This window comes from Amphiprion ocellaris, chromosome 4 (genome assembly GCF_022539595.1).
Source record: "Amphiprion ocellaris isolate individual 3 ecotype Okinawa chromosome 4, ASM2253959v1, whole genome shotgun sequence".
Lineage (NCBI taxonomy): Eukaryota > Metazoa > Chordata > Actinopteri > Pomacentridae > Amphiprion > Amphiprion ocellaris.
In genome coordinates this window covers 15,642,127-15,668,349 of record NC_072769.1, presented here as the reverse complement: position 1 = coordinate 15,668,349, position 26,223 = coordinate 15,642,127, and the positions used below count along the sequence as shown (strand labels likewise).

The window sequence follows — 26,223 nt, the reverse complement described above, 5'->3', positions numbered from 1 at the left end:
GTAATACTAATAAAAGATTTTCTCATAATTCAGAATTCTACTACAGTGTCTGATAGCTATGACTTCGTATCTGATATTTACTATTTAGTAATTTCTTAAAATTGCATAATGATGTGAATATATAAAATGATGAGATAATCATGGGAAACTTTTTCAGTATCATATCTAACATTTGGCATTTCATAATTTTGAGATACAAACTCATAATTACAAAAACATAGTAAGTTACAATTATGTAAAAGTTCCCCATAACTGGTGGATAATTGTCCTAATTATGAGAAAAACAATGAGGTGAGGGGTTAGACCAAATGTATGAGTTTCTGGACCCATTTTATCAACATCAGCTAAAACAGCTGGTGCAGTTTACCACAGATGATCCTCGATTTCCACTTTTTTGCTATCCTAGAGGTTTAATGAAACCTCTCTTTGTTTCTGTTTTACACGCACATATTTAAACCACAAGCTGGGTTCTCCTTACAGTTATACTACACGCATACACAGCACATTATCCACTAACTGCATACAGGACCTAAAGTTATAAAAAAAAAACAAAAAAACAGTCCAATAAAGTCTGTTCACCTCATCTGAGGAAGGTACAGTCGCTCTCACACAGACCTACGCCCAAACCATTTCTACTTACATTCTGCTGAGAAAAACTCGTTGTTGTCCCTGCAACTCCCCATTTCTCACTATTTCTGAGAAAATGACAGGAAGTGTAATAGGAAGTGAAGTTGCTTTGTATTGTGTGCATGTGTCTCGTTGCGTCGTCGCCTGCCTCCACATGAACTATGAACATTATCTTTGGGGTTCCTTAAACTCTGCCAAAGGCCACTCTGATGGGCAGAGACAGAGTGTGAATGCATGTGTTTGTTTAAAGCTGAAGAAGGAAGGCGATACCACGAGCCACAAGTCATGCCTGTGTCGGCGTGAACAAGTGTGTCCGTGTGATCTTATGTCTGAACCATGACAAGAGCAGCGGTGACTAAACTTCTCCTCCTCGTGATCCTCGCCTTCATCATCTGTCTCCCAGAATTCTTCACCTTGTATAGAGGTGGGTCGTATTAACACCTTCAGATGGATGTTTGTCCCTTCTGTCCACGTATCTGTGTGTCTGTGTCCACGTGCTTCACTTTACTTCAGCAGTCAGGGTCCGTTTGAAGCATTAAAAATGAAGATATGTTGACTCTGGCTCAGTTTTCAGAGATGTTTTGTTCAAGCTTAAGCACAAAGTTGAGCTTTAAAAGAAGCAAACCTATTTGTTAAGGCACTTTGTGTATGTAGACTCACTCTGATTCAACCTGCCTGTGTGCCTGTCTTTCTGAGATAAAAATCAGACCCAAATATAGCTCCATACAACACTGACTGACAGCTGCTCTGAAAATGCTTCCGTGTTGTGTTGCTTTGAAAACACTGATCTTTATGAGAGCAGCTTTCTTTAACCTTTATACTCATGTCGTGTTTGACTTCAGTGGTTTTCTTCTTTTTGTCTCTCTCTCTGTCAGATACAAACTGTAGCTTCCATTTTGAGATCTTGCTCTAACTTGAGAGCACTCTTGCTGTTTCTCCACCTTTCGCCTGCTTCCGCTGAGAAATCGCTCTGAATGTTCTGTGCTTCGTTCTCTTCATCTTTTCAGAATCAAAAGTGAATTTCCTCTGCCTTCCCTACGAGCCCTGTGAACAAGTGGATCGGGTGAAGGAGGAGGGGGAACATGGGAAGACTGGAAATGCTGAAATTAAGAGAAAGGATGTGTGTGACCCTTCTAAGAGTCAGTGGGATCAGGCCTGCACACAGGAGGATCAACGCAATGCGACAGATTCAGCATCAGACTTCAGGAGAGGCAGAGATGATCCAAAAACGAGCTGGTTCTTGTGTAAAACAGACACGGACATGACAGTATTATACGGAAATCACTCATCACCAGGTATTCACACAGTGAAATATTAAACACAACTTGTACTCTTTAGCAGGGCTTGCAGTGAGGCTCATTGTCCAGACTGAAATATTCTAAATAAATGGAAATTAAATTTTGAAGACTTTCATGTGGCCCAGAGGATGAATCCTCATGATTTTAGTAATCTTCTGATGTATTGCAGTAAAATAATTAATGTTCAGCGTGGGATAAATTATATAATCTTTATGTAGCTTCATCAGGTCAGAATTTCAATTTGTCCAACACTTTGATGTATGATTAAATACTTGTAAACTAGTGACATTTTCAGCAACCAATAGCTGACTTGGTTTTGTCCTCTTCGGCATTATATCCTCACTTTCATCTCTGCAAATTTAATCAGTTGAGGCTAACTAACATAAGGGCTAAAAACTAAAAGTTGAGCTGTTTCCAGGTTACAGATAATTATTTTCCAAATTAAAGACATGTAATTCTGTAACTTGATTGTGGAAGAAATGTGTTTTAGTGGTTCAACAGAGGAGCCAACTGGAAAATCTTCTTGAGAAAAATCATTTTCTTACACTTATTAAAGAATCTCACTGAGCTTAATTCATGTCACATCCGCTAAACATCAGCATGTTAGCACTTTTGCTAAGTCTTCTTCAAACATCAGTAGATCATTTCAGGCCTCCATCAGTGCACTCATCTATCTGTCCATCCACAGCTGTAGAGTTACATCTGGAGGTGTCCGTCGAGCTTCGACTCAGTGATGCAGAGAACCTGAATCTCACCCTGTACGGCCGCAGTAATCACAGCTCCTTACGCCTCCACCCACCCGAGGAGGAGGAGGAGGAAGAAGAGCAGAAGGGTGATGATGAAGGACAGAAGGAGGCTTTCTACTGCTGTCTCCCTCTCCTTCCCACCTCTCAAACAGCCAATCAAAGCCACTGTCTCCTTTGGCTCGCCAATCAAACAGTTTTGACTGCAACAGCAAAGGAAAAGCTGCCATGGAAACGGACACAGAAAGGTTGGTGTCGGGATGAAGGAGCAGAGCTTCTTTGTTGCCCGTCTGGCTGGCGTGGCTTTGCTGGAAGATAGGAGAGGAGATGAGAGGAGAGAGGGGACAATAGGAGACGAGGAAATTGGCCAATCAGTTTTCATTTCATTCAAAACTGCCCTCTCTCTCAGTCCACAGTAGAGTCTTTTTTTTCAGTAGAGCAAATTTCCTTCAATTTCTCTTCTCTTGACTCCAATCTCGGCTCCGTGACTTTGTTTCTCCTCTCTCTCCCTGTACTGTATGATCTTTTCAAGACTACAGTACATCTTAATCTCGCTGTACCTCCGAGCCTGTATTGATTTTGGATTGCTTTCTGTCTGTTCAGCTCTCCAGCACTCCTCCATGCTTAAAGCTACCACTATGTCATATTTTCCAGTGTGCGTGATGAAAACTGGATATCCATCTCACTCACAATTTTTCTGCCCCATTTCCACCAGACTTTTTCCATACGCTCCCATGCCTTTCCATTTCTCTTTGCACTTATTTCCCATTTTCTATTTCTTCTGCTTGTATATCTTTTTTTTATATTTTTGTTTTCTATATTTCCTGTCCTTGTTTTTCTAATCTGTCTTCATCTGGTTTTTTTTAGATGAAAATATGTTTTCTGGTCACGATGATAAGAAAATTTAAAGCCAATCTCTTCTAGTTATTTAACCCTTGTGTTGACCTGCAGGTCAAATTGACCCATTTTAGAGTTTGAAAATGTGGAGAAAAAAAAAATATCTTCACAGTGAAACTTCTGATGTCCACATTTTCAACATTTTGTGAAATTTTTGAACATTTGTGGAAAAAAGGAAATGTTAAAAAAAATATTTCTTAAGAACTTTCACAAAAAAATCAACCAAAATCCAGCGAAATTCGCAGGATTTTGGTTGATTTTTTGGTGAGTGTTCCTAAAGAAAATATTAGAAGTTTTACTGATATATAGGTAATTCCTTTAGATATTTTTAGGATTTTTTGGAAGATTTTTAGGATTTTTTTGAAATATTTACAAGAACTTTCTTGCCAAATTCGGGGGATTTTTTTTAATTTTATTTTTAATAACTTTTAAGGGAAACTTTTAGGGAATTATTGGTATTTTCTTCCTGAAGGTTTTGCAAATTTAAAGTTTGAAAATGTGGGGGGAAAAAACTATTTTCTTGCCAAATTTGGGAGATTTTTCAAAATAAAACTTTTAAGGGAAACTTTAAAGGAATTATTGGAATTTTTTCCTGAAAATTTTGCAAATTTTCAGAAATTTGGGGAATTTTATTGCTGAATTTTTTGATTTTTTTTTTTTTCAGACAAGGAAGCAATATTTTTTTGGTGCCCGTAAATGAAGACGACAGGAGGGTTAAAACATTGACAGTGAAAAGTGTTGCATACTTAGTTGTGTTCTGTCTTCGTCCCCCAGATGAGTGGCGGTGTGTGTTCAGAGTCCTCTGGCTGGCTCTGCTGTGCGTCGTGCTCCTGACTATAGTTGCAGTTGTGATCGGACAAATCTACTGTGAACGAGGCATTTGCAGTAAGACACACAAAAACACACAGTCACTGGATGAGTTTGATGATTCAAAAATTACATGAAAATGTTTTCTCTCTCTTCCCCCCCCTAGAAAAGCCCAAAGTGCTTCCTGTTGTTTGTAACTTTACTGGTCACTGTTTAAATGGTAAACAAGCAAAAGGTGTGTGTCCTGAATTTTATGCCACACTAAATATATTTGTTCTTCTTCACATTTTCCTTACTTTGGATTCTAAGAGTGCATGTAAACACCCTATAGAGCTAGAGACACTCACACTTTCTCTTTCAAACCCTGCAGTCAAAAGTTCATTTAAAGGTGAGCTTGGTATTTTAGAATAATCAATTCAAAAACTTCTATCCCTCCAGGGGCAACTTAAGGAAAGCACATTCGCAAGCGGAAATGCACATAAAAATCATTTCACACACAAAAACCCAATCTAGAAGGACAAATGCTATAATGTAAGAATAGATTTGCAATACACAAGATTCAAAAACCTGTTAAACAATATCCGACACTGCAAAGAGTGTCAAAAAGTGAAAATGTATTTCCGTCTGCGCTCGAGGTAAAGTGACAATCTCTTGTGCTGCAGCTGTTCACGAGTTTCCTTCTGGCTTTTTTTTTTTCACATACAGTAAATCTAAAAGACATGCCTGATGGCATTGACTTAAAGTAGTCACATTAATTATGCATCACCGTGTCAAACATCAGCCCAATTCTCATTATACAGGAAAAGACTCAAAAAATAATCATTGTGTGAGTATAAATAAGCACATTATATCTGATAAACTGTACGCTTCCGATGTTTTTCATCTAGATGGAAAGAAGCAAGCAGAAAGCATCAGTCCCACTCCTAAAGGTAAATTGTACAATAAAACTTATTTCATAGTGAAATATCTATTCAGGGATTCTAACAAGCTCTTATTGTCCAACAGCAACAGCCTTCCATTCATATGGATTTCAGGGTCGGCCAGGTCAGTTATTAAATATAATCAATTCTAATCACTTGATTGATGTGTTGTTTTGATCTTTTAACTACTTGTGTTTTTTCTTTTAATGAATAGGACTCTCGACAATTCAAGAAGCTGACAGTCAAAGTAGGGACACGCACAGACAAACTTTCACAAATTCTAAAAAATGAGTCAGATCACATGTACTTGAGTGTTTCTGTGAGTTTGTGCACGTTAACAGTCCTGATGTACATTTTTCAGATGACATAGAAATGCTGCTGGATGGAAACGTTGACCACTGCTATACTGGTAAACTCACTAGTGGAACAATCACACAAGCAAAAAGAGGCGACTTTTAGTTAAAGCTCTCCACTGAAAATATACAGGTGCTGTTGGAAATAAAAACCATGCATTGTACTTAATGGTGGCCTATGGAGTTGCTACTAGGGATCAGAAACTCCACAGGGTACCTCTAAGGAAAGCTACATGTGTATTAGTATCAAAATACACTTAAATGTAACTCATTATGATTTATATGTTGGTTGTAGTAGATTTTACAATACTTTATGTTGTATATTGAGTGTTTATAAGATGAACTTCAAGGTTAAAGCCTAGCAGAGACCATACAGTGTTAAGATTTAACATCAACTCATTCTAATCCTTTTTAACGGTCATCTAACTCGTGTTTCATCTTATCTACCTTTAGCAAATCTGCATCATCGTGGCCATCCCTCCACCTCCTCCCTCACAGAGGATCAGGCCTGGTGACACAAGAGAAGCCAGACTGCGCTCACCTATCAGTCGCCTTTATGATGAAAATAAAACTATCGGAGGCACCTGAAGATGGTTAAAGCTTGTTTATTTTCAACATCACATTTCAAACAGTCTTAGGGCACTTTATTAGAAGACAGTCTTAACACATTAGGAAACTGTCCAAAGTTAAATAAATGAAAGGCCTTCAAACATTTTTCAGTCTGCAATACAAATCATTTTTTTGCTCTAAGGGAGACGCACAGCTGATAAACAGCCTCACCCCATCTGGTTGCAGCTGAAAGGAGCCAAAAGATTTTGACAGGACTGACTAATATTTTCTTTGCTTAATAGCTTTCTTGCCTGCCGAATGTATCTCTGAAAGGGCAGAAGCAGAAGTAAGAAGCGTACTTATCTTTCAGACATCTAAATAGCTGCGGGCTGGAAGCTAAGAAGCAATCTAACTCCACAGTCAGAAGAAACAGTGGTCAAAGAAAAAATGCAAAATGGTTGCAATATGCATCTCTGGTGAGCAGCAAGAATAGAAATTTAGATCCTGGCAAAGCTGTTTAAGGCTTTAATATGAAGGACAATATTAAAAAAAACATCTACTTGGATTAAATGTTTTCCTCAGAGTGTTTGTTCTGAAATCCGACCAAGGACATGACACCAGAAACACCAGAAAAGATTCAACTTAGCATCAAGACTGAGTTGCCAGGCCTGTGGTTTTAATGCAGAATTGGGCCATTTCTGAAGTGTTCGATCCATTTTCCACAGGTCAGGTGAACAAATTCAGCATGCTAATTACATGAACAACATCTACAGTATCAATAAAAATCCACATTTTTAATGAAATACTCATTTATGTGCAAATCCTACCACACTAATTCCAGATCAGCACGTACACACATGGTTTAAGTTTTGCTGCTGTCCAGGTTTTGTCACACAGACCTGGCAACCCTGCATTAAGACCAGTAAGAGGAGGAAACAGCTAGCTTAGCTTTGCCTGAAAGTAACAGAATCCATCTGCCAGCATCTTTAAAGCTCACCTGTTAACATATTACCCAAATAACTTGCGTATTTAAGCAGCTACAATTCATATTTTTATAATAATTATGTTTGAAATAACAATGTAAAAACAATGTGACAATATGACAGAGGTGGCTTGAAGGGAATTATGGCCTGAATTTTTAGCTCTAATTGGCTTTACACTTGTTTATAATGAGTTGTATCTCATTTTGTAGTGACTATCTGATTGAGATAATTATATGTTTAACATCTAAAGACCAAAACAGAGATAAACAAGAGTGGCACTTCATTTATTATGTTGCTCCAAAACCTCTGCATGTATAAATAAGCAACTGTTTCTTAAGTATATTGATTAAAAAAGGACACATTGTGGCTTTACAGGGGCTATTTAAAAATCATTTTGTGCTCCATACTATTTCTTAACTATGTGCAGCCAAGCTAGCTGTTCTCCTGGTTTACAGACTTAATGCCAAGCTAAGCTAACTGGGTGCTGCTCCATGTTTAATGTACAAAGAGTGGCATCACTTATCTAATTCTTGGCAAAAAAGAGAACAAACAAGTTTCTCAGCATGTTGCACTACTCTTAAATACACGGTATAAGTAAAGATGAATTCACTTGGGCTGCACCTTTAATCTAACCAAAAAAGGACACTTTAAAACCAAACTAGATGTAAATGATATACAAGGTAGTGTTGCTTCATATAATTTAACACATAAAACAACCAAGAAATTACTGTGTATAATCATTAATACTGGCACTTCATCTCAAACCAGATTAAAACAGTTAAACAGGACAGACGTTTTCACTAGTGTGAGTCAATGCTCTTTCTGCTGAAATCACAACGGTTCATAAGGAGTGCAAAGGAAGCTTAATATACATTAATGTAGAGTCCCTTCAATACAATCAGTACTTTTCTGTTTTGGGTTCAGCTTTTGGAGAGGATATTTGTTGTTTGTTTACGCTGAGCTTGAACACCATTTGGTTCTTTAACGCAAAAATATCAACGGCAAAACAGACAAAATAACATTCAGAGATATAAGATGGTAGTGACACACATACATCCTGCATGTGGGTCACTTCTGTATACATCCGTTAATTAAAATCGCTATCTTAAAGACTATATTCTCTCTATATTCTCCATATATAACAATATCTTCTGTCCATTTCTACTGTTTGGCACTTAATGTAGGTTAAAGCACTTGATGTGGAATGTCTATTCTCTATAGTTTACTGTACAATAGGTACATTAAGACAAGCTGGTGAGCAGGTAGTGTGTGTTTGTGTGTGTTAATGCTGTATCTGCTCCGCTGCATCTGCAGAGGGTCGGCAGTGTTGACTCTGGATGTGGGAGATCTGCAGGATGGGCATCAGCAGCTGGAATGCATTATGGATGTAATTGGTGCTGTTGGAGCCCTGTTGACAGGAGAAACATCATCATCATCATCATCAGTGTGAAGGAAAAATTACTCACTTTCTCACAACTGAGTTGGTCCCTCACTGTTGTTAGTTTATGACATCCCAAATGCCGGTAGGTCTGCCAATTGCAGTCACCCTAAATCAAGTGTAGGTACCAAGTCACCACAAATTACTCTACAGGATGTCACCCTTGACCCATGTTTCTCCTAAATTGAGGATGTAAACGTGTTTGTGTTCTCTTTGTCCCTAATATGGCCCTGAGACAGACAGACGCTGGCTAGAGATAACATAAGAGTGAAAGACAACCGTTTGTCAGGAAAATAAAGTTATGTTATTGTCCAGATGGCGCTCCTGAACAGACAAACCTATCACATATTTGGATTGTAACCTAAACATGGCAAGCCTTCCAACTGTGTATATACCCAAGGCCAGAGAGACTCCTCAGAACTGATGCTGCCAGTGCTCACATCACTGTGTTACTCACTGCATCATTTCTCCTGATCAGTAAACCTTATTCTCAACATAAGCCATCTGAGTCTCCAGAGCGTCTCTGAGTTTGCCTCCTGATTCTTCTTTCGACATCGCAGAATTCCCTAACAATCAGTAAAACTAAACAAAAAATTGTTTCTAATACTATTTATTTGACAACATGTACGTACAGTGCAAGTGTATAGAGCAAAATACAACAGAGTAGAAAAATATGGGTGGAAAAATATCTTTACCCACAACCCTAGAGAGGTAAAGAATGTGATATTTATGAGAATACATGTAAAATTTGTATAACAGAGCATAAATACATTAGAATATGAAATTAAATTTGCAACATTTCTGTCAATTGTGTGCATTTCAAAGTGTATTCTGAGCATTTCTTATATTTTCATCATCTTGTGCATGCCTCACCTGATTTTCCTTTAGCAAATTAAACATGTTCAACTGTCTCATCAGTGACATTGATTATTAAGACATTTCTAGCAGCCAATCAAAACGCTGCTAGAATGACATTTATGAGATTTCTGCGTCATTAATTTGGTCATTTGGGCAAAAAGTCTCACCTCCAGCAGCACACTATCGACCAGTGGATTCAAGTCCTCTGCTTTCCTCTGACCCTGAAAGAGACACGGCAGCACTAATTAGATCAATATGAGATCAATCAATGTTCTCGCCGTCTCTGGTGTCTTGATTAAGAATTAACTGTATGGTGGGAAAACACAACGGCAAACATCAAAAATGCTTTTCTTATTGTCAACAAAGCTCATAGGCAACAAAATAGAAACTAATGATAAACTGCTGACGTGCTTTCTGTTACATCTGTACCACAGGACTGCATTTTTGCCATTGAGGCGACTTTTGCAGTGGCTGACATTTCTTCCTTACAGTGAATTCAACCACAGTAGTTTACTTTGAGTCAGTCCTATTCAGTTACTCACTAAATATGTATCAATTCGCAGCTGGAAATAGTCCTCAGCAAATGTATTATCTGATGCACACTAACTAAAAACTGAACTGTCCAGATATTAAGGGAATTGTTTTTGTATTTTATGAATGAAAGTATAAATGTGTAACCTGTTTTTAAAGACTGAAATATTCACCTTCAGTGGGAGCAAATAGGTTTGAGGCTACCCAGCAAATATTGATCGCACAGGGACGGAGTGTCTGTGCCAAAAGTGGTAATGTTCAGAGGCCAAAAGCTGCAACAAGGTTATGAAGCTGGTTTTGGTTGTTTGCCTTGTTATTCCCTCTTGCTAGTCCTATAATTATTTTCTATGTTCTTAAAAATACAAAGAGTGAATGCAGACAGAAAATATTAAGGTGACCTTGCTAGAACATCCAGGAACCCTTAATGTTCACACACGCTCTCACCTACCCCGACAAGAAGCAGCGTATCAGAGAACTTCTTGGCCAGACAGTCCACCTCCTTACACATGGCGCATGTCAACCTGAAATGCAGTCGCATTAACAGATATGCACATGGAATCAAGGAAGAAAAGCAATAAGGAAACAGGAAGTCTATACAGGAGTTCAACTGTATTTCTGGTAATGTTATTATCACTGTTAAATTAATATTACAGCGTTATCTTTCAATTGTAAACCTGTATGTCAATAATAATAAAGCTAAAACAAAGCTAATCACAGTTCTTTGGACAGTTTGATAACCTTGTAATTAGTTTAGGCTTAGTCTTCAGTTCAGTTTATTGTCCAATCCATACATAATGCTCCTATAGTTCTTTTACTGTGGATCTCTCCATCACTGTTGTTGCTATATTTGAAAAAAGCTATGCGAAATGTTAGCTTAAAAGTGAGCTACACAACCGTTCAAAAGTTTGGGGTCACCCAGACAATTTCAGGTTTTCCATGAAAACTCACACTTTTATTCATGTGCTAACATAACTGCACAAGGGTTTTCTAATCATCAATTAGCTTTTCAACACCATTAGCTAACACAATGTAGCATTAGAACACAGGAGTGATGGTTGCTGGAAATGTTCCTCTGTACCCCTATGGAGATATTCCATTAAAAATCAGCTGTTTCCTGCTAGAATAGTCATTTACCACATTAACAATGTCTAGACTGTATTTCTGATTCATTTAATGTTATCTTCATTGAAAAACGCTGCTTTTCTTTCAAAAATTAGGATATTTCTGAGTGACCCCAAACTTCTGAACAGTAGCGTATATCTAAATACTAGAATGCTGTCACTTTATCAGTTTGATGAAGCAGCAATTTTACATCTCCCAACAGTGAAATGGGCTTTAGTGAAGATATAATACATTCTCTAGCCTCATGTGCCTAATCCCAAACTTTAAAATTAGGTCTTAAACCACAAGCAGCTCTGTTTGAGATCTGTCAAAGACTTTTGCCCAACACGTCCACACTTTCTAAAAAGGTGTAAAAACTAATTAAGCTGCTCCTCACTTAGACAAACAGTTTTATTTCCATCACTTCAGAGGACATTACAATGGCTTAAATTAATTTCCTGAAAACTTAACTATTATCATAGTCACTCATGGTCCAACCTTTAATCTTGAATCAAATTATCTCATGTCAAAGAATGTAAAAGTAATGACTTATGTTATGGTTATGTCCCCAAACAGGCACTGGGTGAACACGGTGTTACTGTGGAAACTGTGTGACTGTAGCAATATGGGTACACTTGCACAAACACGAACCTGGTGAGGATGTGGGCCTGGTCTCTGGCAGGTTTCTCCAGATCCTGACCGTGAAGGATGAGCTCTGCCACCTTGTGGAGCTGCTCGATACTGCGAGCCGTCACTTCAGCCAGACTGCCGACTGATGACAGGTAGACAGCCTGAGGAGAGGCAGATGAAGATGAACAAGAACACACTGAATAACTACATCAAATCAAATCAGGCAGTGACAGCGGGAGGAAAGGTGACCGAAATAAACATTAAAAGAGGAAGTGATAACACTGTTGATCTGACCTCACCTCTACAGATCTGGGGTCACTCTCTTTCTCTTTCTTCTCCTCCTCCTCTCCTGCCTTCGTCTCCTCCCCCTCACTCTTCTTCTCCCCCTGTTCCTCTTCGCCTTTCTTCGTCTCCTCCTTTTTGTTCTCCACAGGCGAGGCCTCTCCTCTTGGCTGGTCCTGCGTTTCCCTGCCAACTGTCTCCGCAGTGACAGGCTGTTCCACCTCGCTCACCCAGTCGTGGGCCCTCATTCGTGCCTGGAGATGCATAATTACCAGCCATCAGCTCTGCATGGAGAGAGATCTGCATTCTGATGTATGCTAATTAGATGCATATACGTGATTATATGCTAATGTGGGTTCTACTGTATATATGTGAATTTGATTATGCAAAAGGGCGTCAAAGGTGATAACTTTTATATTATGTGTGCAACTGCAGAAGGAGAGACTGGATGTTAAAAATGCAATAGGTGTGTGTGTATTTCTGTAGCCCTGTGGACCACATTTCTGAAAGTGGACAGGAAGGATGATGTTTTATCCTGTGTTCATGATGATCAGTGAATTTTTGTAATTCACTTCTTTGATGCAACTTGAATTCAATTTATCTAATTCAGTTACTAATTTCATGGATATCCATAGGAAGGGAGCCCAAACTTGTTGCATTAAAGCTGAAGTAGGGAGTATTTTTTCAATGTTTAAGCATACTGAAATTCAAGTGGTGAAGAAAACCAGAGCCAACTAGACTTCTGCACCTCTACCTGTGAGGGAAGACTCTGGCCAAGCCCAGGTCGTCTCTGAGAGAAGGCGATCCTATGTGCTGTTGTACAGTGCAGATGTATAGGTGGTACAAACCCTGATTCACTGGCAGAAAATCCTGCAGGAAGAGTCCAGTTTTGGCAAAAACTGCCGACACCACAAAGCAACCCCAAAAAAAGAAAAACAAACTTATCTCACCTGAGACTGAGTCACGACGGTCGAAGATAATGTTCAGCTACATAAAAAGCCGAATGACACAACAAATTCCTCGGCTAGCTCCCTGACAGATTCTTCTAGATGAATCCATCAATCAACCTTGCTCTTTCTTAACTTTATTTTTTTATTTTTGCCTTTACTGGACAGACAGTGAAGAGAGACAAGAAAAGTAAGCTGGTCAGCCAAGATTTGAACTGGACACTTAGTGCTGACAGTATCTGTACCCAGAATATATGCACCCTAACCATTCAACTATCAGATCACTGATGTGAAACTCGTTTTGGCTGCATGTGCATATACCTGTGCCATTCTGATGGGAGGGGCTTAGGTTACCAGGGGAAGAGCTGCAAGAAGCTTACTTTTTTTTTTTAATTTAAAAAATACAGTCCACATTTTGCAGCTTTCTGGTCCCTGTCCTACATTTTCTGAAGGCTAAAACAGAGCCAGTAGGAGGTGCAGAAGTCTCCTTCCACCTAAATTACAACACGCTGAAATGTTGTTGTAGAATTTTTGCCAAATTCAATTTAATTACTGCCAGCTTAAGTATCTGTGACTCACATGCCAATAGCAATAGGAAAGACTGGAGTGTTCCGGTGAACCAATAATCAGTTACCACATTAACTAATTATCTGTTCCATTTTAGTTCAAATTAGTTGATTTTTTAAAATGGTGAATATAGAATGGTGCACTAGGAAAGAGTAGTGCAAAGTGTTTTCATTTTGATGGATCTGCACTGAAATCAAAGCAGCTATATCCCTCGTGTAGAATGTTTTGAAATCGTAAGATGAATCCTAAAATATTCATTACAACTAGTAGCTTTATCACTACATTCAGAGTATCTTTCTGTCAGAGAGATAAGCATTTGATTGCATCCCACTAAGCTATAAAAGTAACATATCTGAGTTTCTTGTTATAAACACTGTCAATACATTGATGTGTTCATAATACACAAAGCATAGTAATTGCATTTACTAAATTGTCCTTCAGGGAGCCTCTATTTAGTGTATAAGCGCCTTTTTCTCTTGAAACTGTTCTCGCTTTTATATCCAGGATGTTCATACACCTTACCATATACCTTATGAAACACAGACTGAATGATTTACTAATTTATCCTGAAAGTCAATGGATATTCTTACGATTGCTGGAAAACTACAGTGTATAAATACACTACTGTTTAAAAGTTTGGGGTCACCCAGACAATTTCATGTTTTCCATGAAAACTCACACTTTTATTCATGTGCTAACATAATTGCACAATGGTTTTCTAATCATCAATTAGCCTTTCAACACCATTAACTAACACAATGTAGCATTAGAACACAGGAGTGATGGTTGCTGGAAATGTTCCTCTGTACCTCTATGTAGATATTCCATTAAAAATCAGCTGTTTCCATCTAGAATAGTCATTTACCACATTAACAATGTCTAGACTGGATTTCTGATTAATGTTATCTTCATTGAAAAACGCTGCTTTTATTTCAAAATTAAGGACATTTCTAAGTGACCCCAAACTTTTGAAAGGTAGTGTGTACATATGTGTGTGTGTTTGTATTACTTTCTATTTGTGTGTGTGTGTGTGTGTGTGTGTGTTGGTGTCACCTTATTGAGTTTGTCTGGTGTAGCAGCAACATGAAGCTCAAACAGCAGCTCTGTGAGAACACTAACAAACTCCTCACCGTCAGCAGCTGACAAAAACACACAAACACATAAACCCACGTCATGTCAGTATACTTCAATCTACACAACATACATTAAAGACATTGGATGCTACATGCAGGTTTGAATGGTTTGATTTCCCCCATGCTGAAATCATGACAGTAACATTCTTGTTTGCCTTGAGCAAACAGCCGATTCTTGTTTTCATGCCAACTTAATTCAAGCTCCTGAGTCTCAATTACAGCCAGAGCTTCATATTTGAGGCGCACACATGCAGAATTAATGTCTTAATCTGCCGGATTGTTTCTGTTGGCTGTCCTTGAGTCTGTGATGTGAACGTGTCAGTGGCCCCTGAACACCAACACTGGATCAGGCGCCGTGTTCAGATAAAGGGACACCTGCCTGCTTTGAACTGTGCACTGCTGTGACATCGCCTCAAGCTGCCTGTCACAAGTTTATATAAACCCTTTAAAATATGAAGTGAGAAGAGGCTGGTGACATATGATAAAAACCAAAACTTGGCTTCACATGGCGTCCTCTTGACACAGAGTTTCACTTTGGTAGAACATTTTATAATTCTTTGGCAGAATATCAGGAACAAAACGCCTCCAACACCGATTCTCATGAGGATGTAAGTTTTTCCAGGCAATTGTGAAGAGAAAAATTAATTTAAGTGTGTTACAAAACGATGAGACAGATACTATTATTCAAGACAACACAGTTACTTTTGTGAGGAAGCAGATTTTCTCACTCTAGCACGAAGAAAATGGTTTTAAAAAGTCTATATATTGGACAGTTTAAAGCTCTGTTGACAGGTTCTCTGCTAAAATGTATTAGAAACTGAATCCTTTCTGGCTGCTGCTCTGCTTCTCCGCTTCTGACCTCAATCACGACACAATGTCACAGACTGACAGCTGAGTTAATGTGGTGATTAAAACAGAATTGTTAGTTCAGATAGAGATGTTTGGGATTAAAACACGTGTAGTTATGGTGATTTCCAGGACATCAGCGATCATGCGATCATGCTGCCACTTAAGTCTGTCTGTCACATTCAGTACTGATATCAGTGTTTTGCTTCAGTTAAAGGAATGTAGAATATTATTAGGAGTTTGACTGGCTCAGAGAAGGAGGAGGATTATGCTTTTTTTTCTCTTTTGGTGCAGAAAGGAGGATATTGTGCATGTTTCAGGAAGCTCAGGGGGCTCTTTAACTTGTTCCTCATCCAAAATTTATATATTCTCTGCTTCAATCATTGAGTGTCGGTAACAACCACCATCAACAGAGAGCAGCTAAAATATTCACCATTTTGTCGTGTTTGCTATGATACGTCAGAACAGGTTACTGCAGTTTCTCAAAGTAGAGAGATTATTAAAACCTCTATCACACCGTTTTTCAACTGAAATTTAAGATTCAGCCTACACTCTAATAATGTTCCTACAGTACCTGTGACTGGGGAGTATGATGTAGTTTTTCCTGAAGGTTAGATGGACAGGAGTTAGTCCCAGGAGTGGAAGTGGACCGAAGTTAAACAAAGGGTGACAATATATTTGAATTGTCAATGAAGCCAGGCAGCATCTTTCATGTTCTTGCGATGCGATGTCGTCATTCTCTATCAGTACTTGTGGAGGTAATACAGACGTGTATCAGTATCACAAGGTGTGAGGAAAATAAAACATACTCCTTAAATTTGGTGTTGCACTTTCATAAGGTTGTATAAGAAGCAATGGCTCCTCCATGTACAATAACGCAGTGCCACAGTGTCTTTTGTTAAACCGTCACTGCACAGTAAACACCCACATATTCCAAACTCCACATGACTAGCAAACAGATCGCTGTGCATTAAACTGATGGAGCACCGGATATAAAACTCTGCAGCTCATTCTTCCGGCCTCAATGCACCAAAGCCGAGGAAACTGACTGTGACAAAAAAACAACTGAAGATTCTTTGGAAAATGGCCAGTAGTAATAATGTTCAGTTTCTGCAACTTCACATAAGTGGAATAAACATCAATACGTCCTGATAAGGTCACTAATGAGTAACAGCAGACTGAAAAGCAGTGTTGGAATACTCTGTTTCTTATCTGACTACGCTCTGTCTGACAGTACTGTCTTAGAATTAGGACAGCTAACCTCCTGGTTTCTTGGATGATTCCTTGAGGAACCTTTCAAAGCTCAATTCAGAGAAGAAGTTGCTGGAGGAACCTCTAATAACTCACAAGAGGATCCTGGGGGAACTTTACTGAGAGAGGTTCCACCAATATTTGGTGTAGAGTTTCTTGTAGATCTGACACTTCACACCTGAGTTTTTTATACAACTGCAAATATTGAAATATTACAACATGTATATAATGATTTCGATGAAGGTGATAATAATATATAGTGAGCTAAAAGCAATAATTAGCTAAAAGTAAAAACAACAGTGAGCTAAAAGTAACAAATAGTTAGCTAAATCCAACAGTTTGTTAAAAGTAATAAATACTTAGCTAAAAGTAACAAATAGCTGGTTAAATTTAACAAATAGTTAGCTACGCATAACAAACAATAGGCTAAAAGACAGACATTTAGCTAAAAGTAAGAAATAGTTAGGTAAACATAAACAGTTGCCTAAAATTTATAAATAATTGACTATAAGAAATGGTTAGCTACAGTGACAAATATTTAGTTAAAAGTTAAAAACAATTCTCTAAAAGTAGCTCAAATTAAAAACAGTTAGCTAATAGCTAATACAGTACTTTTACCTATTTAGTAGTTTTAGTTAACCATTTAATCCATTTCTTTCAGTTAACTATTTAATCATTTTCCTGAATGATTTATCCATTTACTTTTAGCAAACTATTTACTATTTTTAGTTAACCATTTTAATCTATTATCTGTAGTCATTACTTTTAGCAAACTAATTGTTTGCTAACTATTAAAAACTATTTACAATAAGAATTAGCATAACAATAAAGAGTTTCAATTTAAGTATTCTCTGCTGCAGTGGTTCCTCAAGGAATCACTTTCAGTTCAAAAGGTTCCTCCACAGTGGCAATGGTGAGAAACCCCAAAAGGTTCCTTTAGGCTCTTTTATTTCTAAGTAGTAGGACATAGTCAGAAGTCTTCTCTGTTGCTGCTGTAATTCCCCCGAACACTGATATCACAGCGTGCTGACCACACTGTAAGTTACACTTCAGCATCACTGCAGCAGGTTTAAACCTACTGGATGTCAGCAAAAGCAGGATTTTTGTAAACTGTCACAAAAACTGAATGGAAATTCGACCAAAGTGAAACATAATTTCAGACCGTGGCGCTTGTGATCCTTCATCAGTTTGTGTCCTTTGACAAAATGAGCTACAGGCCACCTGATCCTGGGTCAGTGCTCAGGGATCGCCTCTACCTCCACCTCAACCTGGTCTGGGTCACTTACATAAGGGGGTAGAACAGTGTAATTGGGAACTTAGATCACCGTTATCCTTCGTCTGTCCTCCTGCTTCTCCCACTCCTTCCTCCTCCTCCTCCTCCTCTTGTTTGATGAAAATCTCTTTAATGAAAATCAGCTCCTTCTTCACCTCCTCCTGCTCCTCTTCCTCCAGAGAAGAGAGGAAGGCTTGGACCTAAGAGAAGACATACGACTACATGTACTTTATTTTAAACAAGCTGTGCCTCTGAGAAGTGCTCTATATTCCTGACACTTGTGCCTCACCCTTGCTTCGCTCTCATTGGACAGGATCTCCAGGGCCTCAAGGTGCGACAAACCTTGGTAGTCATCAAAAAGAATACCGTAGTGAGCTGTGGGAGCGCTGATTGGCTGATTACTCAGACGTGCACGCTCTTTCTCCTTGGCTTCCTTCAGCATCTGAAAAATCACAACGTCAGGTTTAACTTTAGAGGACGTACACACAGATTGAAACACTGAAAATCTAAAAATTATTGTGTCCACACACTAAATACAAAGTTTTACACTTCTTTCTTATGTGTAGGAAGTTGTATTAGCTTTGTGTGATTTTATTTTTGTTTCTACGTGCCTGACTCAGTGAGGCCGTCTTCTGCATCAGAGTTTTGGTCTTTTTGAAACCTGGGTCACTTTCAGCAAGAACAGTCATAGTCTTCTTTCCAATGAACTCCAAGGCATCCAGACCTCCGCTGATCACGGACTTACCCTGCAAGACAGACAAACAAAGACATACATAATGAGAAAAAACTATCAAAATGGCCCTGCAAACTACTGAAACCCATTCTACCAGAAAGCTTTAAAATATTTTGCGAATGATAAAATACTCCACATCAATTAAAATGTTGATACACTTAGTATCACAAACATCATGGTCAAAGTATTAAATTCTGTGTCAAATCATAAGGAACCGAGTTAGAATTTTAACTTACTAATTTTACATTTAAACATTTCATATTTTTATAAAACGCATGTGACATTTATTAATTACATTTGTACTTACCATCCCATAATGTTCTGCATCACAGTTGTAGCGCTGCAATTCTGCTTTTAGCAATTAGTTGAAGTTAAACGTTATGTTTTTTTTACAGCCAGACCTCTGTCAGATCTTTGGCCAAAAAAAATATTGATATCTTTTATTTATTCCATAAGAAACTATGGATTTCAGCAAAATTATATGATCTTGAAATCTATATTCATACTTTGGTAGCAGATTTATGTAGGAATTTTATTGAAAAACACTTCTGCACTGCATCATTTCGCTGTAACAACAAACCCTTGCTTGCAATAATAATTATTACTGTAAACTTACAGAATTTGAACGTGCATGCTTTTACAATTTATATTTTTCAGCATTAAAATAACTGTTCTCGTGATGAAAATGTTAAGAAATTTATTAAAAATTAAACTGCATTCAACTTTTTTTCCTTTTTCTTTATATACCGTTTCTTTTAGCAGCTTATACTGTCACATGGCTTTAGAGCAGCATTACATTATCAAACAGTCAAGGTTTTTATAAAAACAATACCAGCTATTTGATGGCAGCTTACAGAGCAGAATTTATAAATAAATAAATACACTACCATTCAAAAGTTTGGGGTCACTCAGAAATGTCCTCATTTTTGAAAGGAAAGCAGTTTTTTCAATGAAGAAAAACATTAAATTAATCAGAAATACAGTCTAGACTTTGTTAATGTGGTAAATGACTATTCTAGCTGGAAACGGCAGATTTTTAATGGAATATCTCCATAGGGGTACAGAGGAACATTTCCAGCAACCATCACTCCTGTGTTCTAATGCTACATTGTGTTAGCTAATGGTGCTGAAAGGCTAATTGATGATTAGTAGTAGACAGTATTGTATATATAGTGTCTAGCTATCTATGTGTTTATGTTATGTACTCACTGTGTTCTGCACAGCGTGTGTGATTGTAGAGAAAACTCCTCTGCTAGAAGCTGCAGCAGCATTTGGAGAAGACGACTCCCCACAGCTGGACACGTCCATCTCTCCACTTTCACCGCCTCCGTCTCTCTTCTCCTCTGTTCCATCCTCCTCCTCTTGTGCCTCCTCTCCTACTGAGGTCCTGTGGAGACGAAGAGCCTCGCCTGCTTTCACCTTAACTGAGGTCAGGCTCTGACCTGCACGCAGAAATGTGTAAAGCTAAAGACTTGCAGACATGAGGAGGGACTGTGTGTGAGTGCGGTTTATACGCTGTTAGAAGCAGTGAGATAATAGAAGATGTGAGTCAAAACACATCAGAAATCAAAAATGTGTGAGTTGTTCTGAGACGGCAGCGTGAGTAACCGGCCAGACGAAGGGAGAAGGCGTGATGTTATTGAGATATATGAAAAGGACACAAAGACATTCATGAAGTTGCACTAGGTTGTTTGCTTGAAAGGAGCCACAAATTACTGGGCCAAGAATGAAAAAGAGCTTAACAGAGAAACTCGAACCGCTGCTCATTTTTTCTCACATCAGAGTGTGATGGTGTGTGTATCAGTTTCAGAGAGTTACAGAGCTCCTTGGACAGAGACCCTCCCCAAACAAATGTCAGGAAGAGGTTTCCAAAGCGATACGACAAGCAGTTTGGACAGCAGCACAAGCAAAGACAGGAGCAGGAGGACGGAGAAACTGAACCGACGAGCATAAAGGAAATAGGCTAAAAGTTCAGAGGACGTACCCACAGTGGAGGTGGCACTGCTCAGAAGAGACTTCCCCCATGAACTCCAACCTCCCCAACCTGTTTCTTTCTCTTGGAGAGACCTCTGCACACAATCACACACATTTACACGACAACGTTGGTCATAAAGCAAACCTTTTGTGCACACAAATGCAACTAAAAAACATTTTCACCATCACTTAATTGTTAAGCCAATAAATTGTCAGAGAACAGTAAAAACTGAACATAACAACACCCAGAATCTTATCTTATTTCATTATCACTTAACACAAAGGAAAGCAAAAAATCTCCATAACTGACAAGCTGGAACCACCTGTTAATTGGCAATTGTGCTTGAAAAAATGTATCAAAATATTAAATTGACTGTGTAAATGATAAATCTACTCATAATTCCAGCCCTGAACTGAATTACATCAAACTTAGACAATCACAAATGGTTGATTTTAGTTTATTGCAGATAAATCTGTATCCATGAACAGCATATGTTCACTGTTTAAATAGATGCATGTTTGAGGTCATTTAGAAATTGCCCCACAGCAAACAGCAGTAAGGTTAGTTTACCTAGGAATTCTTGTAAAACTGATACTGGATGGTACAATATGAGGCATTATTATTAGATTTAGTTAAATTCCCAAATACTAATAATGGCACTGAGCTCAAAAATCTAGACTGACTTAAGCACGGCCTCAGAGCTCATTGAATCGTGACAGGAACTGCAAATAAGAGTCATGAATAACTATCTTCAGAAAAACAAGGAGTTCTGCAACAGATGGTCTGAGCCCACGGAGCCCTGATCTAAACCTCATGGGGTCAGAGTGAGATAAAATGAAGAGACAGAAGACACTGAGAGAGCTTGGATCCACACAAAAACTGTGGTGCGTTTACCAAGATGCTGAGCAACTTTCCTGCCAAATACCTTGAATGAACTGGTGCCGTTTGAAAGGCAAAGGGTGCTATTCTTTCCCTCTAGCGCACTTTGGATGCCAGTATTTAAGTAATGACGAATCTTAATGGCATTATATAAGCATCTTTACTTCACTAAAGCTTTCCCACAGTGTTGTCTGTCCAGAAAATGAAACTATAAGTAGGTAAACTTGTGCTACAAACCTCTGCATCCTCCCCGGCAGCGTCGGTGTCCGGCTCCAGGCTCACTGGTTGGTCACATGCAATCACATGACCCTCAGCGGGAGGCTCCGATTGGTCCTCCGATGGGTCAGTTGTGGTGGCGGTGGTGATGTCCTCGTTAGCCGTCTCCTCGGTGGACTGTGGAAGCTCCACAGTCTCTGGGATGAACGGAGGCAGCGGTGGGGCCGAGAGCGCTGCTGGGACGTCCGGACAGGAGTCGGGGTCAGCATGGGGGCGCTGGGCAGGTGGAGGGGTGGGGTCTGTGGAGGGGTCTGTGTCAGAGGGGGCAGCCTGGGACATGGTGATCTGGAAGAGTTGGACGGTTTTAGTCGAGCAAATGCTGATCTGTGCTTCTTTAACCCTTAGATGCACAAATGAGTCAAAAATGAACCGGTGAGGTCGCTTTCTTGAAATATCTTTGTAATGAAGAGTTTTTATCATTTCATATTCCAGTCATTTCTCAAGAAACATCTTTTTGATATCATTCCATTTCAATTTTTAAGCTACCTTTAATACTTTTAAAGAAACTGTGATATTTGTAGTACTACTCTTAGCTCTTCATCGCTGATAATATCATACAAGATGTGTTGGAAGTGCACCAACTTGGAGGGATGGAGAGCAGCAACAACTGGAGGACAAATGTAGAAAAATGTCAACAAAATGGATGTTGGCATTCTTCTATTGCTGCTCTGTGTAATATTCTTCTTTGTCAATGATCAGAATATTCAAAATCTGTTATAAAGTGAAAAATAAACATATTTCAAACGTGAACTCATTCTTGTGTGGACAAAAATATAATACAAACATTAATACATATGATTATTCTTAACCAAAATGACAAAAAAAAATGGCAAAAAAACACACTGATTCTTATTCAGTTCATTTTTGACCTACTTGTGGAAGAGTGTAGGGGCCAATCATTTGTGCATCTAAGGGTTAAAGGCACCATTGTCCAGAAAATTAATAAAAATTTGAGTGTGTCTTTTAAGTTTTTTTTTTTTTTTTATCTAAAACTGCCATAAAGATGGTTCATTTAATCATGACTGTATAAAACCCTTTTCTTAAAGGGCTTGTTTGCTCTGAAAACCAATGAGCTGCTGCTGGCCCCGCCTCTTTCAGGAAGAAAACACGCTGTCTGATATTATTCCTACTATTTCTTACTTAGGTTTAAGGTAGCACTTGGATCAAATTGTTATTTACTTGTAAAGCTGACAGGTTAACTAGTTGTGTGAGGGCTTGAGAAAAGGCAGAAGTAACCACAAACTAAATAAAAATGGATTTTTGCTATTTTTGACATTTAACATAAATACTTGTAACAGAAATCTAAACTAAAGGGTGTTCTATTTATTTTTTTGAAGGTGACAGACTAGCAGCTTAGAGTAGCAATTAGTTTCATCTCTGGCGATAACAAAACACCTTCTTGTTTCTCTCACAATTATTTTTTACATATAATTCAAAATGAGAAACTCTTGAGGCTTTGCACATTCGTTCACGCGGTTGTTTTTTTAATTACGCTGGAGGATTAAACCTCTCAGTGGGATTACGTTCAGCGCATCTCTGCTGCTGTAAACAAACAACAATAATTGTGTAAATTCCAACATCTAATGTAAAAACTGAGGGAGATGTCACTCAAACGCAGCCTGAAAAGAGGTTTAATCAGGAAGCACAGCTGAAAATATCTATGTGGGAGGACTATGGCTGCAGGGGTTTGAATGCAAAGACACAACCTGACAATGTTGCCCTCTTACCTGTAAACACAAAATGATGATTTTGTAATAGCGACTGCAAAACACCTAATCACAGTCCTCCAAACACAGCTGGCACAAAGTTCAAACATGCAAATCTCTAAATCAATGCAATCTGAGTTTGCAAACGTTTCACCACAAGATAACCGCTAATCAGTTCACCACAGATACTTCACGTCTTTCTTTTTTTTACTATCAACAAAGGTTTAGGAACAAAACTGTGACATAATGAAGTTTTTGCTCAATGAATCAGCCATAAAATCCAGTAAAATACTGCTGTATGGTTGAGAGTTCAGGTTTAATGCCTCCATCTTGTGGTCAGCTGCTGCACAGACATTCACATGATTGTCACCCGTTGTCACTGCTATTGATTTCAGGCTGTGTTCTGGCAGCAAAAATGTCATTTAGCAAAATTTAATCTCTAAACAAAACCTGCAACGTGGTAAATAAACTGCTGTGAAACATGCTTTTTAAAAAAAATTCAAACAAAAAAATGTTACTCTAAGCGCCTGTAAAACAAGTTATAATCAGTATTGAGTGATGTGGAGCAAAGAGAATGACAAAGTAATTCTGACAATTAAAATGATGCACTGGATGCTGACAGATGGAGAACTGCTGTCTGTGAACGACAGTGACACTAAAAACCGGTGAAATTAAACAATTCACATCCATTTAAGCGCAAATAAACGACTCCTCTGCTTCTTTTAGCGCTATTTGCAACATTTTTACAGAATGACAACCGGACATAATTAACCGTTATATTGTATTTTTATAAAACTAGCATGGCATGTTGTGTTTTTCTTTATTTTAGCGTCTTAACTACACAAACAAACACATTTTCAGCGCCGCGGCGAACAATTTAAGCGATAAATGCCGGTCTGGTTGCATATTTATTCTGTCAGCCAGTTGTTAAAGACTAGAGGAAAGTTTAAAAGCGCAAAGACAGTTTTGTTTTTGTGAAAGTGGCAGTGCAGCTCACCCGGTCGGTGCCAGCGGCTCCTGTTCCGCCCCGCCACGTCGGCAGGTCGCTCAGAGGCCAAAGAGTCTCCGCGGACAAGATGGTTCACCGCCGGAGCAACAGCCGAGGGACCCGGAAGAAGCCAGACTTAAGGGTGACAGTCAAGGGAAACTTAACTTTAAGGGTCATTCAAGAATTGGAGGACATTTTACATCCAACGCATCAAATTTCAAATAATCCATAATACTAAAACATGCAGTTGTTGTGTAAATATACTTTTCATGAGACCAAATCTAAAAAAAAAAAAAAAAAAAAACTAGGAGAAAAGAATGTTTGAAAATATTTTTTAAAATACCAAATAAGTCTGGAGTTCCCCGTAAAATAGGTCCGTGTACGGATCTGGTAAATGGATTTTCCGTTCTGAAACGGGTATTGAAAAACAAAAAACGAGTGGTTATTTGATTTTCGTTTTAAAATACAAAAATTAAAATTGAAATACAAGGCGTTTTTCCTTTTCATGATCAAAAACGGATATACGATTTTTTTTAAATGCTTTGATTTTCGTTTTATATTTAGAATAACAAGAAAGTAAAATCAGTAAGAGACAGAAACGAAAAAAGGTCCTTTTTTTCATTTTCTGAGACCGGAAGTGGTCATCAGCAAGTGTGGAGCCAAACGACAACAAGATTCTCAGAGGGCGGAGCCAGAGAGCAGTGATTGGTCAGACCATAGATAATATAGAAGACAGCGCGCTAGCGGATCTAGTCTATGTATATCTATGGTCGGCACATCTGGTAGCATCTCTGGCTGCTGTTGATCTTGTTTTTGGAGTAAAACACGGTAAGAAGATAAATGAAAAAAAGTGTTAAAAGTGATAAAAGTGATAAAAGAAAAAAAGTGTTGTGTTTCTAAATTCTGCTTTCAGCAGAATTTAGAAACACAACACTTCCTAAACAGATATTTTGAGGCTGTGAGGTTGAACGTTTGAGAGTATATCAGTGTGTTTGTTTGTGGTCTTTCTGTTTCTAGGTGGAAGCTGAATTAGTGAGGATGACTCCTGCTCCTGTCATCTCTAAGCTCATCACACATCTTTACCTGCACATGAGGAAAATCACTCCTGTAGAATGCAGGTATGTTTGTCATTATTATAAAAAGATGTTGCCTGGTGACCTGTCAGAAACCCATTATACAGAGTCAGCCAAAATAATGTTTACACACATCAGGAAAAGAAAAACTTGCATAAATATTTCAATACCAAATTTATTCAGACATCACGAGATTAATAAAAGTTATCTTTGGCCTCTACAATTACAAGAGGTGCTCAAAGTGGTGGCCACTGGCTTCCAGACATTTCTGTTGTGTTGCAGACGTCACTTGTTGATGCTCCATTCATGAGGGTAGCGCCATCTGTTGGGAAAACGTCGTACAACAGGACACAGAGTTAGTGTGATTTGATCAAACTTTGAAAGAGGTATCTATATGTGTAGAAGTACTTATACAAATGAAATATTTATAAAAGTTTTTCTTTTCCTGATGTGTGTACATTATTTTGGCTGACTCTGAACTTAATGAGAACAAAACTGTCATTTAATTGTTGCTCTGAAAGTTTCTTTAGTGAAAACCAGCTGGTGTTCTGGTTTGAAA

At 38.4% G+C, this 26,223-nt stretch overlaps 3 protein-coding genes across 5 annotated transcripts in view; 1 reads left to right on the top strand and 2 right to left on the bottom strand.

Moving 5' to 3' along the window:
* Positions 1-712, bottom strand: part of klhl5 (kelch-like family member 5) — a 61,023-nt gene extending 60,311 nt beyond the window's left edge. Inside the window, exon 1 of the mRNA XM_035941013.2 lies at positions 641-712. Coding sequence (XP_035796906.1) covers positions 641-683 — 43 coding nt within the window. The 5' untranslated portion in view covers positions 684-712. The remainder of the gene's footprint in view (positions 1-640) is intronic.
* A 19-nt stretch (positions 713-731) lies between these two features.
* si:dkey-192k22.2 (uncharacterized) lies at positions 732-6,234 on the top strand. 2 transcript variants are annotated; one of them, XM_023294374.3, is made up of 10 exons: positions 732-1,051; positions 1,635-1,922; positions 2,614-2,916; positions 4,340-4,450; positions 4,539-4,607; positions 5,260-5,301; positions 5,378-5,416; positions 5,507-5,539; positions 5,654-5,701; positions 6,099-6,234. In XM_023294374.3, exons 1-10 carry the CDS (start codon positions 964-966, stop codon positions 6,158-6,160), a joined length of 1,083 nt encoding a protein of 360 aa, XP_023150142.1. In that variant the 5' UTR covers positions 732-963; the 3' UTR covers positions 6,161-6,234. The 2 variants fall into 2 exon arrangements, with proteins under 2 accessions (XP_023150142.1, XP_023150143.1); XM_023294375.3 differs by lacking the exon at positions 4,539-4,607.
* Positions 6,235-24,717, bottom strand: fam114a1 (family with sequence similarity 114 member A1). Of its 2 annotated transcripts, none has more exons than XM_023294372.3 (13): positions 24,601-24,717; positions 21,859-22,182; positions 20,752-20,836; positions 19,977-20,209; positions 18,646-18,780; positions 18,324-18,476; positions 18,048-18,234; positions 14,585-14,670; positions 12,035-12,271; positions 11,757-11,896; positions 10,453-10,525; positions 9,641-9,694; positions 6,235-8,585 (listed from the first exon to the last, which is right to left on the bottom strand). In XM_023294372.3, exons 2-13 carry the CDS (start codon positions 22,174-22,176, stop codon positions 8,460-8,462), a joined length of 1,827 nt encoding a protein of 608 aa, XP_023150140.1. In that variant the 5' UTR covers positions 22,177-22,182; positions 24,601-24,717; the 3' UTR covers positions 6,235-8,459. The 2 variants fall into 2 exon arrangements, with proteins under 2 accessions (XP_023150140.1, XP_023150141.1); XM_023294373.3 differs by having other exon boundaries at positions 18,087-18,234.
* Between the last annotated feature and the right edge of the window lie 1,506 nt (positions 24,718-26,223).

Excerpts from the sequence above, each read along its gene's own strand:
- si:dkey-192k22.2 (XM_023294374.3), top strand. The coding sequence starts at position 964 with ATGACAAGAGCAGCGGTGACTAAACTTCTCCTCCTCGTGATCCTCGCC. Across the intron at positions 4,608-5,259 it reads AAATGGTAAACAAGCAAAAG|ATGGAAAGAAGCAAGCAGAA; the intron begins GTGTGTGTCCTG and ends TTTTTCATCTAG. Across the intron at positions 5,702-6,098 it reads CGTTGACCACTGCTATACTG|CAAATCTGCATCATCGTGGC; the intron begins GTAAACTCACTA and ends ATCTACCTTTAG.
- fam114a1 (XM_023294372.3), bottom strand. The coding sequence starts at position 22,176 with ATGTCCCAGGCTGCCCCCTCTGACACAGACCCCTCCACAGACCCCACC. Across the intron at positions 20,210-20,751 it reads CAGTGCCACCTCCACTGTGG|GTCAGAGCCTGACCTCAGTT; the intron begins GTACGTCCTCTG and ends TTCTGCGTGCAG. Across the intron at positions 8,586-9,640 it reads TCGATAGTGTGCTGCTGGAG|GGCTCCAACAGCACCAATTA; the intron begins GTGAGACTTTTT and ends TCCTGTCAACAG.